The sequence below is a fragment of the Cetorhinus maximus genome, chromosome 8 (genome assembly GCF_964194155.1).
Source record: "Cetorhinus maximus chromosome 8, sCetMax3.hap1.1, whole genome shotgun sequence".
NCBI lineage: Eukaryota > Metazoa > Chordata > Chondrichthyes > Lamniformes > Cetorhinidae > Cetorhinus > Cetorhinus maximus.
The window spans coordinates 70,252,901-70,265,953 of record NC_135886.1 but is presented as its reverse complement, the minus strand read 5'-3'; the positions used below and the strand labels follow the sequence as shown (position 1 = coordinate 70,265,953).

Below are 13,053 nucleotides of genomic sequence, written 5' to 3'. Positions count from 1 at the left end.
TTACTGGGAGAAGGGCAATGGGGCAGTAGCTGTGTGGGTCATTGAGTGGCTTCACTGACATGACAATGGTCACTCTCTAGGATTGGCGCCAGATGTTAGGAATGGTGCCTGTGCAGTGGATGTGGGTAAACAGCTTTGCTAGCACCTCTATCTCTGTGATTCGATGTTTTCCAGTAATTCGGATAAATCTTATCGATTCCTGCTGCTTTGTCTGACTTGGTTGTCATTAAGGCGATGCCCACTTTCTCTTGTGTGTAAAGGTGTGAGAATCTGCTCTGGGAAAGTCTTGAGAGACTACTGTTTTTACGGTCTGCCTATTTTCCCTGCTGGCCAGTATCTTTGAGTTTATTAGTTGTGAAGAAATGGCATTAGTTTTGATTCTGGACATTGAGTCTGCACAGCTCAAGTGGCTCCGTGTGCCTCCTGATGTCTGCAGGGAAAACATCCTCCTCAAAGAACACCATTGGCTGACAGCTGCCATAACAGACGGCACTCTGTTATGACCAGGATGGAAAGAGTGCACAGTCTATCTAGCCCCTCTACTCCATACGTCGCACTATTAGTGTAACTGTTTAATTCACTTACTAAAATGGCCAATTATTTACTTTCACTACTGTTAGACCCAGGATAAAAGAGACTTTAACTAGGCTTCTTTCAATAAACTCAGGATGATTGATTTATTATAGAACAAAACTTGATTTTTTAAAACAAGTTGCAAGAACTGGTTAACACATAATTTGTAATCTGGAAGTGAACTATCTATCACACACACACAAACAAAGAGGAAACAAATAGGGTCTCTGCAGAGATGGGCAGTTGAAGAAAAAAGCTTTATAAAAAGGATAAAGTTCACAGGGTTTTTACGCTATCAATCTGGTGCTCCCTCATGCGAGGACGGATCACTAGTCCCAGTAGATGTTTGGAAGTTCTCACCAACGGAGCTTCAGCATGCAGGAAAACAGAGCTGGATCGATCCTTCTCATATCAGCCTCTCGAGTTTCAAAATACAGACAAGTTCCATTGAGATCAGGATTCCTAGCTGGACACTGATAACCACACTGTATTTCAAACAAGGTAAGGAGAGAGCGAGCTGAGCAGCTTTTCCCCTTCTCAGTTCATTCCCAACTGAGTGTAAAGCATAACATAGCTCTGCCAGGCAATTTCCAGTAAATCACTAGGGTCTTTGCCTTTAAAGCAGTTTTTTCAATCAATTAAAGTAATTGCAGTTCAAATAAGAAAATAACTCTCCTCCTCAAGGGCCATGTTGGTTAATTAGCTGAAGTCATGTGATTTCTTAGAAAAGGCATGCTTGCTCACAGCCCAAGGTGAACTTATGGCCTTTTTAAAAAAACTCCAGGTCAGCTGCCAAGTGTTCAAATAATGCAATGTCCTTCCAAATTTTAAAAGAAAATATAGTTTTTGAAGATATGGTTTTAAAGCCCTTAAGAAATGAGACGCCATTTCCAAATATGTTTCATTACAAAGTGTACAGGAAAAAATATATACAATGTATAAAACAAAATTCAAACTAACACTCACTCAGTCATTCACTCCATATAAAGAATCTCTACAATTTTCGCTGATTTTCTTGATTTCTAGATAATTCTACAAAAAATTACATTCTTGAAAATGCATCATCAATTATATTATCCTTCCCAGCAATATGAACAATCTTTAAGTTATAAGGTTGTATTAGCAAGCTCCATCAGAACAGTCTGACATTCTGAGTGTTAAATCTTCCCTCAAAGGCCATGGGATTATGGCCAGTATATACTAGTGTTTCTTTACAGCCATGACGGACATATACCTCAAAATGTTTAAGGGCCAGTAATAATCCCAGGGTTTCCTTTTCTATCACAGAGAATCTCTTTTGATGTTGATATCTTTTTTTACACAAGTACCCCACTGGCTTCTCTATGTCTGATTCATCTTCTTGCAATAAGGCTGCTCCCACTCCCAAGTCACTAGCTTCGATTGTAACCTTGAAGAGTTTAGCAAAATTAGGGGCAGCTAACATTGGTTCATTAGGTAGGATCACCTTCAGCTTCTCAAAATCTGTCTGGAACTCTCCAGACCATAGCCACTTTGCCTTTTTTGCAATAAATCTGTTAGTGGAGCAGTTATTGTACGAAGTTTGCACATACTTACGATAGAAGCCACACATCCCTAAAAATCCCATGATTTCCCATTTAGTTTTAGTGACGGAATTCTGTCAAAGCCCATACTTTCACTGTTCTTAGCAACACTTGTCCTTGCCCTACCATGTGCCTTAGCTAAGTTGCTTGCACTTTTGTGAACTCAGCCTTGGTAAGGTTTATTACTAGATCTGCCAACTGTAATTGTTTAAATAGGGCTTCCAATTGTTTTAAATTATCTTTCCAAGTGTTGCTGTAAATCAATACATCATCCAAGTAAACTGCTCAGTTGGGAACATGAGTTACAACTTGATTCATTAATTTTTGAAAAGTGGCTGAAGAATTTTTTATCCCGAATGGCATTACTCTGCATTGGTATGGCCCATTCGACATTGCAAAAGCCGATATCTCCTTAGCTCGTGATGTTAAAGGTACTTGCCAGTATTCCTCCAATAAATCTACATTACTAAGGAACATGGCACTGCCAACCCTGTCAATATAATCTTCTAGGTGAAGGATTGGATGGGAATCCATTTTTGTTACTACATTAAACTTTCCATAATCTATGCAGAATCTAGGTGACCATCAGGTTTTGGCACTAACACTACGGGAGAACTCCAACTACTTTGACTAGGTACAATTAGGTGATTTTCTAACATATATTGAATTTCTGCTTTCACTTGAGCTTGTTTCTCTGGACTTATATGATAAGGGTGTTGTTTTACAGGAGAAGATTCCCCTGCACCCACATCATGCATGACTAAAGTTGTACACCCTGGTTTATCCCTACAGATTCCTTTAAATTCTGTAAGTAACCTCACTAGATCTTCTCATTGTTCTGTCTCTAAGTATGAAAATATGGGTTTAACTGTCCTAATATTTCAGTATTAGCTAACTGGATAGTAGGAGGTTCAATTTGTGAGCTGTCTAGGTTTCCTTCTGCCTCACTATCTCTTCTGTCCTCCATTGTGCTGACAACCTGTCATACCTGCACTTTATCCTCCTCCCTGCAATGGTATTGTTTCAACATATTGATATGGCACAGCCAATTCTTTTCCCTATGATCTAATACTTAGTATCAAATACTTTACCAATCCTCTTAATTACCTTGTATGGACCACTGAACCATGCTTTCAGACCTGCCTCTGTAAAGGTAATAACACTAACACTTTATCACCTGGTTGTAATGTTCGAGGCTCAGATTGCTCATCTGCCCATTCCTTCACCTTTGTTTGAGAAACTTTAAGATGTTCCTGAGCCACTTTACAGGCTCCCATGAGCTGTTCCTGGAATACGGACACATAAACTAACATAGAAGATTCACCCTCTATCCTAAAAATATTCTTTGATTAATTTCAGAGAACCTCTTATCTCATGTCCATAAATGAATTCAAAATGAATGCATTCAAAAATGAATTCAGCAGAAGGGATGGAATCAGAACTAAATCATTGATTTAGCATGAACTTAAACTAATTTGCTTTCTGCACAATGATTTAAATATCCTGCTTTTTTACTTCCTGCTATGTCCTCTGTGAGAATTCTGTAATCTGATTGGTTGATCAGGCTGCTAGGTCTATTCACAAACCCAACCACCCACTAAAACTTTGTGGGTAATTTTTTGAGGTGAACAGCAAGCCTCCTTCCTTTGCCACTAACTGCAAAATGCTGGCCAATATTATTTAAATGTGTAAGTTTCATGTTTAATTTTTTTAAAACTGCATGTTCCCCTCTAAAAGGGGGCACGTTTACTTTGTTTTTGTTTGCCTACAATGGGGCAAAGTGGCGTTTCCTTACTGATTTATTTAGAAAAGGCTCACTTATATACTTTCAAGTCCCATTACCATCCTGGAACCAATCGTTAGTGTATTTATTTTCCAAAAATATACTTTATTCATAAAATTTGCAAAATACACGTTATATAATTCAAAATTTACAATAATATACATCAGTTTCCTTCAACACACTTCCTCAATATGCTTGCCATTATAGAAACACAGGCCTGAATTTTCCCGTCAGCGATTTGGGGGCGGGGCCCGCTCGCTGACGGAAAAATGATGCGGGATGATGTCGGGAGGAACCCCCAACGTCATCCCGGTCCCTTTAAATTTTTAGGAAGGTGGGCAGACAGCGAAATCAGCTGTCCGCCCGCCGACCTGTCAATGGCCAATTGAGGCCATTGACAGAGTAATTAAGCCAATTAAAGGCCCTGCCCATCCAACCTTAAGGCTGGCGAGCAGGCCAGGAGCCCCAGCGGACTTCTGATAATACATGAAACCTCATCCACTAGCGGGATGAGATTTCATGTTCATATTTAAAGACTTTAATACATTTTATGTGATATTTATTAACATGTCCCATCTCGTGTGACATTGTCACATGAGGGGGACATGTTAATAATTTTTTTAATTTTCTATTTTTAAAGTTGTTTGGACTGTCAATAATCTCCCTGAGACAGCACTCTGTCTCAGGGAGCAGTGCACTCTTTTGCGCGCATGCGTGAAAGAGCGCACTTTGACAGCTGGGGATTCCCTCCCCCCACCGGCACAGCGCTTCCTGTCAGGCAGGCCGCTGGGCGGGCCTTAATTAACCCGCCCACTCAAAATGGCAGTGGGCCCCGTTTCGGTGGCGGGGGTCGGCTGTCCGCCCGCCGCCGAGCCAGTGGGGCCCACACGCCCGCCAAAGGGCAAAATTCTGCCCATAGAAAATAGGAGCAGGAGTAGGCCATTCGGCCCTTCGAACCTGCTCTGCCATTCATTATGATCAAGGCTGATCATCCAACTCAATAGCCTGCTTCCGCTTTCTCCCCATTTCCTTTGATCCCTTTCACCCCAAGAGCTATATCTAACTCCGTCTTGAAAACATACAATGTTTTGGCCTCAACTACTTTCTGTGGTAGCGAATTCCACAGGCTCACCATTCTGTGGGTGAAGAAATTTCTCCTCATCTCAGTCCTAAATGGTCTACCCTGTATCCTCAGACTGTGACCCCTGGTCCTGGACTCCCCCACCATTGGGAACATCCTTCCTGCATCTACCCTGTCTAGTCCTGTTAGAATTTTATAAGTTTCTATGAGATCCCCCCTCATTCTTCTGAACTCCAGCGAATATAATCCTAACCGACTCAATCTCTCCTCATATGTCAGTCCCACCATCCCTGGAATCAGTCTGGTAAACCTTCGCTGTACTCCCTCTATAGCAAGAACATCCTTCCTCAGATAAGGAGACCAAAACTGCACACAATATTCCATTTGCCTTCTTTACCGCCTGCTGCGCCTGCATGCTTACCTTCAGCGACTGGTGTACGAGGTCACCCAGGTCTCATTGCACATTCCCCTCTCTCAATCAATAGCCATTCAGATAATAATGCTTTCCTGTTTTTGCTACCAAAGTGGATAACCTCACATTTATCCACATTATACTGCATCTGTCATGCATTTGCCCACTCACTCAGCTTGTCCAAATCACACTAAAGCATCTCTGCATCTTCCTCACAGCTCACCCTCCCACCCAGCTTTGTGTCATCTGCAAATTTGGAAATATTACATTTAGTTCTCTCATCTAAATCATTAATATATATTGTGAATAGCTGGGGTCCCAGCACCGATCCCTGCAGTACCCCACTAGTCACTGCCTGCCATTCGGAAAAAGACCCGTTTATTCCTATTCTTGGTTTCCTGTCTGCCAACCAGTTTTCTATCCATCTCAATACACTACCCCAATCCCAAGCGCTTTAATTTTACACGCTAATCTCTTATGTGGGACTTTGTCGAAAGCCTTCTGAAAGTCCAAATAAACCACATCCACTGGCTCCCTCTCATCAACTCTACTAGTTACATTCTCGAAAAATTACAGTAGATTTGTCAAGCACGATTTCCCTTTCGTAATTCCATGCTGACTCTGTCCGATTCTGCCACTGTTTTCCAAGTTCTCAGCTATTAAATCTTTTATAATGGACTCTAGAATTTTCCTCACTACCGACGTCAGGCTGACTGGTCTATAATTCCCTGTTTTCTCTCTACCTCCCTTTTTAAATAGTGGGGTTACATTAGCTACCCTCCAACCTGTAGGAACTGTTCCAGAGTCTACAGAATCTCGGAAGATGACTACCAACGCATCCATTATTTCTAGGGCCACTTCCTTAAGTACTCTGGGATGTAGATTATCAGGCCATGGGGATTTATCGGCCTTCAATCCCATCAATTTCTCCAACACCATTTCCCAACAAATACTGATTTCTTTCAGTTCCTCCCTCTCACTAAACCCTGTGTTCCCCAACATTTCTGGTATGTTATTTATGTCCTCCTTTGTGAAGACAGAACCTAAGTATGTATTTAGTTGGTCAGCCATTTCTTTGTTCCCCATTATAAATTCCTGTTTCTGACTGTAAGGGACCTACGTTTGTCTTCACCAATTTTTTTCTCTTCACATACCTACAGAAACTTTTACAGTCAGTTTTTATGTTCCCCGCAAGCTTACTCTCGTACTCTATTTTCCCCTTCTTAATCAATCCCTTGGTCCTCCTTTGCTGAATTCTAAAGTGCTCCCAATCCTCAGGTCTGTTGTTTTTTCTGACCAATTTGTATGCCTCTTCCTTGGATCTAATACTACCTCTAATTTCCCTTGAAATGCCATGGTTTGGCCACCCTTCCTATTTTACTTTTGCTCCAAACAGGGATAAACACTAAGATAAAAGCCAAAAAACTGCAGATGCTGGAAATCCGAAACAAAAACAAAAATACCTGGAAAAACTCAGCAGGTCTGACAGCATCTGCGGAGAGGGATACAGTTAACTTTTCAAGTCCATATGACTTTTCACCAGAACTAAGGAAAAATAGAAAAGAAGTGAAATATAAGCCGGTTTAAGGCAGTGGGTGGGGGGGAGAGGTTGCGGGGGGGGGGGGGGGGGGGGGGGCGGACAGGTAGAGCTGGATAAAGGGCCAGTGATAGGTGGAGATTGCCAAAAGATGTCATAGACAAAAGGACAAAGAGGTGTTGATGGCGGTGATATTAGCTAAGAAATGTGCCAATGGTGACATTAAAGGTAGAAAGCAGGAATCAGAAACACAGTTCCATGTGATTGACAGTGCCCAGAACCAATGATCAGCATGATAATGGGGCCGTCCCACAGTGATGAAGGAATCACATGCGCTACCTAATCGCTCTCCAAAGATGGTGGCATAGGGTCTGCTTTAAAAGCCTGAGAGCCGCTAATTTGTAGTTGTAATCTTTCCAGAAGGTACAGATAGCCCTAGTGGGGGTGGGGTGGGGGGAAGGGATCGAAATAGGCTAAAAGGTAGAGATAAAACAATGGATGGAAATACATTTAAAAATAATGGAAATAAGTGGGAAAAGAAAAATATATATAAATTATTGGAAAAAAGGGGGATCGGAAAGGGGGTGGGGATGGAGAAGGGAGTTCATGATCCTAAATTGTTGAACTCAATATTCAGTCCGGAAGGCTGTAAAGTGCCTAGTCGGAGGATTAGATGCTGTTCCTCTAGTTTGCAATGAGCTTCACTGGAACATTGCAGCAGGCCAAGGACGGACATGTGGGCATGAGAGCAGGGTGGAGTGTTAAAATGGCAAGCGACAGGGAGGTCTGGGTCATGCTTGCAGACAGACGGAAGGTGTTCCGAAAAGCAGTCAGCCAGTCTGCTTTTGATCTCTCCAATGTAGAGGAAACCGCATTGGGAGCAGCGAATGCAGTAGACGATATAAGGAATAAACAATTGTTGCAGTTCACCCAGGCACTCTTTGAACGCTTAAAGGTTATAATTATAACGTACAATTTCATGTCAAACGTACAGCCCACAGCGTTTATCATGGAACCAACTCCCAACGATTCACAGCTCTTCCTAGCCTGTGAAGAAATATAATCACTAGCTTGATAATGGCCCGACTAACTAATGCTTTGATCTGGCTGAGTAAAACCTCATTGACTGACAGGGGAACAAGAATCTGTCTCGCGTCCAGCCAGTTCCACTGACCAATCAGAAACACAGTTCCATGTGATTGACAGTGCCCAGAACCAATCATCAGCAGGATAATGCGGCCGTCCCGCAGTGATGAAGGAATCACGCGCGCTGCCTAATCGCTCTTAAAAGATGGTGGCGTTGAGTCTGCTTTGAAAGCCTGAGAGCCGCTAATTTGTAGTTGTAATCTTTCCAGAAAAAAAATTGAGCCGTTTTAATTTATTATAATTTATATTTTTATAAGGAAAAACGGAAGCATGCCGAATATCAAGATTTTCAGCGGCAGCTCTCATCAGGATTTATCACAGAAGATCGCCGATCGCCTGGGGCTCGAGCTCGGCAAAGTGGTCACTAAGAAATTCAGTAATCAGGAGACTTGGTGAGTGTATAGCGAGGGGGAGAGGCCGCAGTAGGGAATAGAGAATTGTGACCTAAACGAGCCGTGGCTCCTCTCGGTGCTGCCTTCTATGCAGGCAGGGAGCTAGGTTGTTATTGAAGTTGCTCTGAAGAAGTCATACGCGATTCGAAACGTTAACTCTGTTTTTCTCTCCACGGATGCTGTTAGACCTGCTGAGTGTTTCCAGCATTTCTGTGTCTTGTTATTGAAGTTCACTTACTGCGGCCTTACGGTGCAGGTACGTGTGCGCGCGCAAGGGGCGCTGGGATTTGTAGTTCTTCCGCTGCCTGGCTTTCTGCTGTCGACCGCGCCATTCGCCATTGAAAAACTACAATCCCCAGCCGGCCATGTCCTGGCGGCAACGGAGCACGTTGCCACTGTCTTGGGAATTTGAGAAATGGCTAGAAGCATGAAGGGGCCTGCTTCAACAACTTTACTTTTAGAATTGTTCCCTTAGATAATCGTAATTTTCACTTCCCAGTGACACTTGGAAAAGACTTTTCTAAGCTTTCCCTGTCTCTCAGCAGATTTGTCGTCTCGCAAATAATTTTACTGTTTCAAATAGCAACGCTGCAACCTTAGCAACACTGGCTGATGAGTTGTTGCAATGCCTACACCTAGAAAGTTTGCAGCATGATGCTTGACTTATATGGTTTGAATTAAACTTGTTGTGATTTAAAGCTCCATTCCAGAAACTACAAGACAAAATCACTGACACTTTGGGGACAGTGATCATTGTATCATAAGGTTTAGGTTTGTTATGAAAAAGGACATGGACCAATTCAGAGAAATAATAATTAATTGGAGGAGAATAACTTCAATGGGGTAAGAATGGTCCTAGCCCAAATAGATTCAAATCTAAGATTAGCAGGCAAAACTGTAATCGAACAACTTTAAAGAAGAAAGAGCTCATGTACAGTTAAGGTATATTCCCACAAGGGTGGGGGGATGGTGGTGGATAGGACAAACAAATCCAAAGCACCCTGGAGGATGAAGGAAAGAGTAAGATGAAGCATCATGTGCCAGACGATTGTGCATGTTTGAAAAAGGATGTAAAGATAAGCCCAGCAACTACAGACCAGGCAGTTTAACCTTTCTGGTGAACAAAGTGGGTTTAAAACAAAAACAAAATTACCTGGAAAAACTCAGCAGGTCTGGCAGCATCGGCGGAGAAGAAAAGAGTTGACGTTTCGAGTCCTCATGACCGTTCAGCAGAAATGAGTGAAGTTAGGAGAGGGGTGAAATATCTGCTGGTTTAAGGTCGGGGTGGCCGGAAGGGGAGAGAGAAGTTGTGGGGGTGGAGGGGTGGGGGGGGGTTGTAGGGACAAGCAAGCAGTGATACAGATGATCAAAAGATGTTACAGACAAAGGAACAGGGAGGTGTTAAAGGTGGTGATATTATCTAAGAGAATGTGCTAATTAAGAATGGATGGCAGGACACTCAAAGTACAGCTCTAGTGGGGGTGGGGTGCAAAGACTGACAGGGTATTATAGCTATAGATTTAAAAATAATCTCGACGAGAGCATGAAACCGCACCGAAGTAATCATCGATGTACCGGAGAAAGAGTTGTGGGAGGGGGCCGGAATATTGAATTCAACAACTTTAGATCTTAAACTCCCTCCCCCATTTCCGTTTCTTCCCCCTCCCTTTTGTTTTTTCCAATAATTTATATAGATTTTTCTTTTCCCATCTATTTCCATTATTTTTAAATCTATAACTATAATACCCTGTCAGCCTTTGCACCCCACCCCCACTAGAGCTGTACTTTGAGTGTCCTGCCATCCATTCTTAATTAGCACATTCTCTTAGATAATATCACCACCTTTTAACACCTCCCTGTTCCTTTGTCTGTAACATCTTTTGATTATCTGTATCACTGCTTGCTTGTCACCCCCCCCCCCCCCCCCCCCCCCCCCCCCGACCTTAAACCAGCTTATATTTCACCCCTCTCCTAACTTCACTCAGTTCTGCTGAAGGGTCATGAGGACTCAAACGTCAACTCCCTTTTCTTCTCCGCCAATGCTGCCAGACCTGCTGAGTTTTTCCAGGTAATTTTGTTTTTGTTTTGGATTTCCAGCATCCGCAGTAGTTTTTTGTTTTTATATAAGTGTGTTTAACTCAGCTTCTCAGGGTTTTTGAGGTAACAGAGAGGGATGTTGAGGATAATGCTGTTAATGTGCTGTATAGGGACTTGCAAAAGGCATTTGATAAAGTATGAGTATTTTGGAATTGAGTCACAGATCAGCCATGACCTTGTTGAATGGTGGAACAGGTTTGAGGGGCTTTATGACCTATTCATGTTTCTATGTTCTTGTGTCAATTAACAGTAATCATGCAGCCCAGAAGATTTTTGTCAGATCTAATTCCCTGTTGCTGATTGAGATTGATCAATTACTTAAACATAGTGTAATATATCCTGAAGCTAGCCTTTAAAAAAGGGAAGAACCTTCTGGTGTTAGCACATAAATGTTGCTTGTATACAGAGATGTTTTTAGCACCCTTCCAGACTGTAACAGCGGTTGGGGGATAATGTGCAGGAAGAAGGGAAGGAATTTGTTAGTGTGAAAAAATGATTTGAAGAGAAAGATTGTTATAGATTTTTGAAAGCAAAGAGGAAGGTTCCAAGAAATATTAAGGGCACAATGAGTTGAAGGAGTGGGTGCTGTGGAGTGAGGAAGGTGTAGATTGATCGTGGAGGGTGTTCATAGGGTTGGAGGAGGCAGGGAAGGATAAACAAGGTCATGGAGGAATTTGAAAGTGGAGGCAAAAAATCAATTTCCTTATATAGTATTTATAAAACGATCTGTGAAATCATAGTTTGAAGTTTAGATTTTGGTCAGTGAACATCTAATTTTGAACTATTCGTGGTTGTTACTAAAACTTCCTGCATTAAAAACACTGAATATGTTGCTTAAGTCGTTTGGCAAGAGGTCTGTGGGAAGCCCCTCCATCAGGAAAGTTTGAAATTTACTGTAGAATACTGAAGGACTTCATTGATACACACTTCGCTTATGAAAATGCTGGTTAGTTTTGAATGGTTTATGTAGCAAAAATCTCTGTTTCTGGAATTAAGTTCTTGTCATTCATAGATGCCTGTGCTCAGATAGGAATCCTATCAGCAGGAAACAAAAATAATCTACCTGGATAATACATGCTTTTACATTAAAGCATTACATCTGTTTAAGTCCCAGTCTTTTTTAATGATTATCCACCTCAATTTTTAGCTTTGCCTTCCTCTCTTTCCACAGATGGTGCCTAACCTGCTAAACATTTTGTTTTTTAGCTTTTGCTAAATTGCGCACTTTGCTCTTTAGCCTCAGTCCCAGCTAAATGCTTTCTTTTTCCGCTTCCCCAAAAAACCTCCCGGACTCAGAGCCCACAGTTTGATTTCTTGTTCTGTTACAGCCACAACCTCAAAGGTCTGTTGATTCTTCACCCACCTGGGGCTCCTATCTGTTTCTACATCCCCACACACCAAAGAAGTAACCACATTCCGGGCACAATGTTAGCCCTGTTCATTTGACATCGCTAGCCTATTCACCAATGTTCCACCTAAGGAAGCCATAAATATTTGTGCTGCATCGCTATATCATGGTGATCTAGACCTGCCACCATTGCGTGAATCAGTATTCATTGAACTTATGAACTCTGCAACTCGCAGATGAGTTCAGTTTTAATGACACCTAGTATGTCCAAGTAGATGGTGTTGCCATGAGATCCCCTCTAGGCCCAGCTCTCGCAAACACCTTTGTTGGGTTCCATGAGAAATGTGTCTTCGATGGAATGAATCTCCTACCCCTCACATAGTTCCGATATGAGGATTTTATGTTAACTATTTAAATTTGCAGCTGCATGTAAAAATTTCTTTGTTTCATGATGGGCTCCATCCTGCGCACAAATTCAGCTTTGAAATGGAGAAGTCAAATGAACTCCCCTTCCTTAAAATACTAGTTGAGAAATCTGCCAGAGGTTCTCTGTCACAGTTTACTGCAAACCTACCTTCACTGGTCAATATACACGTTGGGGTTCTTACAGCTCCGCATGCTATAAGATTGGTCTTACGGCAACCTTGTAAATAGGGCCCAAGCCATTTGCTCACCATACAAACTTGATGCTGAAATAGGGTGCATCAAAGGCTTCCTGCAGGATAATGACTACCCTGATCAGATCATTTCACACTGTATATCACGCAAACTCATGAATGGGCCAAAGGTCGAGACTTTCAGTGCTGAAAAGTGCCCAGTCTACATCAGATTACCCTGGATGGGCAAGGTATCTTAAAAATTTGAGCAACAGACGAAGCTAGCTGTTTCATGCTGCCACGATGCCGCTGCTACTATGCAGTAGCAACACAAGTGGTATTCGCTACTAACAGGATGCTGCTGTCAAGCCAAAAATCGTGCTGCCTATCGCACAAATGAGTAATGTGGTATTTGAATTTCAGTTCATGTGATGCTAGGTATGTAGACTGTTCATCCCAAAGACTGGCAGATTGTATGTCCCAGCTGCTGTTCACAATGGGCAAGGTACAGACCATACCCAACCAA

General features: G+C 42.2%; 1 protein-coding gene and 1 long non-coding RNA gene across 2 annotated transcripts in view; one reads left to right on the top strand and one right to left on the bottom strand.

The window, feature by feature from the left end:
* Nucleotides 1–811: 811 nt before the first annotated feature.
* LOC144683298 (uncharacterized) lies at nucleotides 812–8,046 on the bottom strand. The gene is made up of 2 exons (XR_013577228.1): nucleotides 7,941–8,046; nucleotides 812–1,058 (listed from the first exon to the last, which is right to left on the bottom strand). It is a non-coding gene; the product is annotated as an uncharacterized LOC144683298 (long non-coding RNA).
* A 178-nt stretch (nucleotides 8,047–8,224) lies between these two features.
* Nucleotides 8,225–13,053, top strand: part of LOC144683709 (ribose-phosphate pyrophosphokinase 1) — a 42,262-nt gene continuing 37,433 nt past the window's right edge. The window contains exon 1 of the mRNA XM_078547016.1: nucleotides 8,225–8,486. Coding sequence (XP_078403142.1) covers nucleotides 8,365–8,486 — 122 coding nt within the window. The 5' untranslated portion in view covers nucleotides 8,225–8,364. The remainder of the gene's footprint in view (nucleotides 8,487–13,053) is intronic.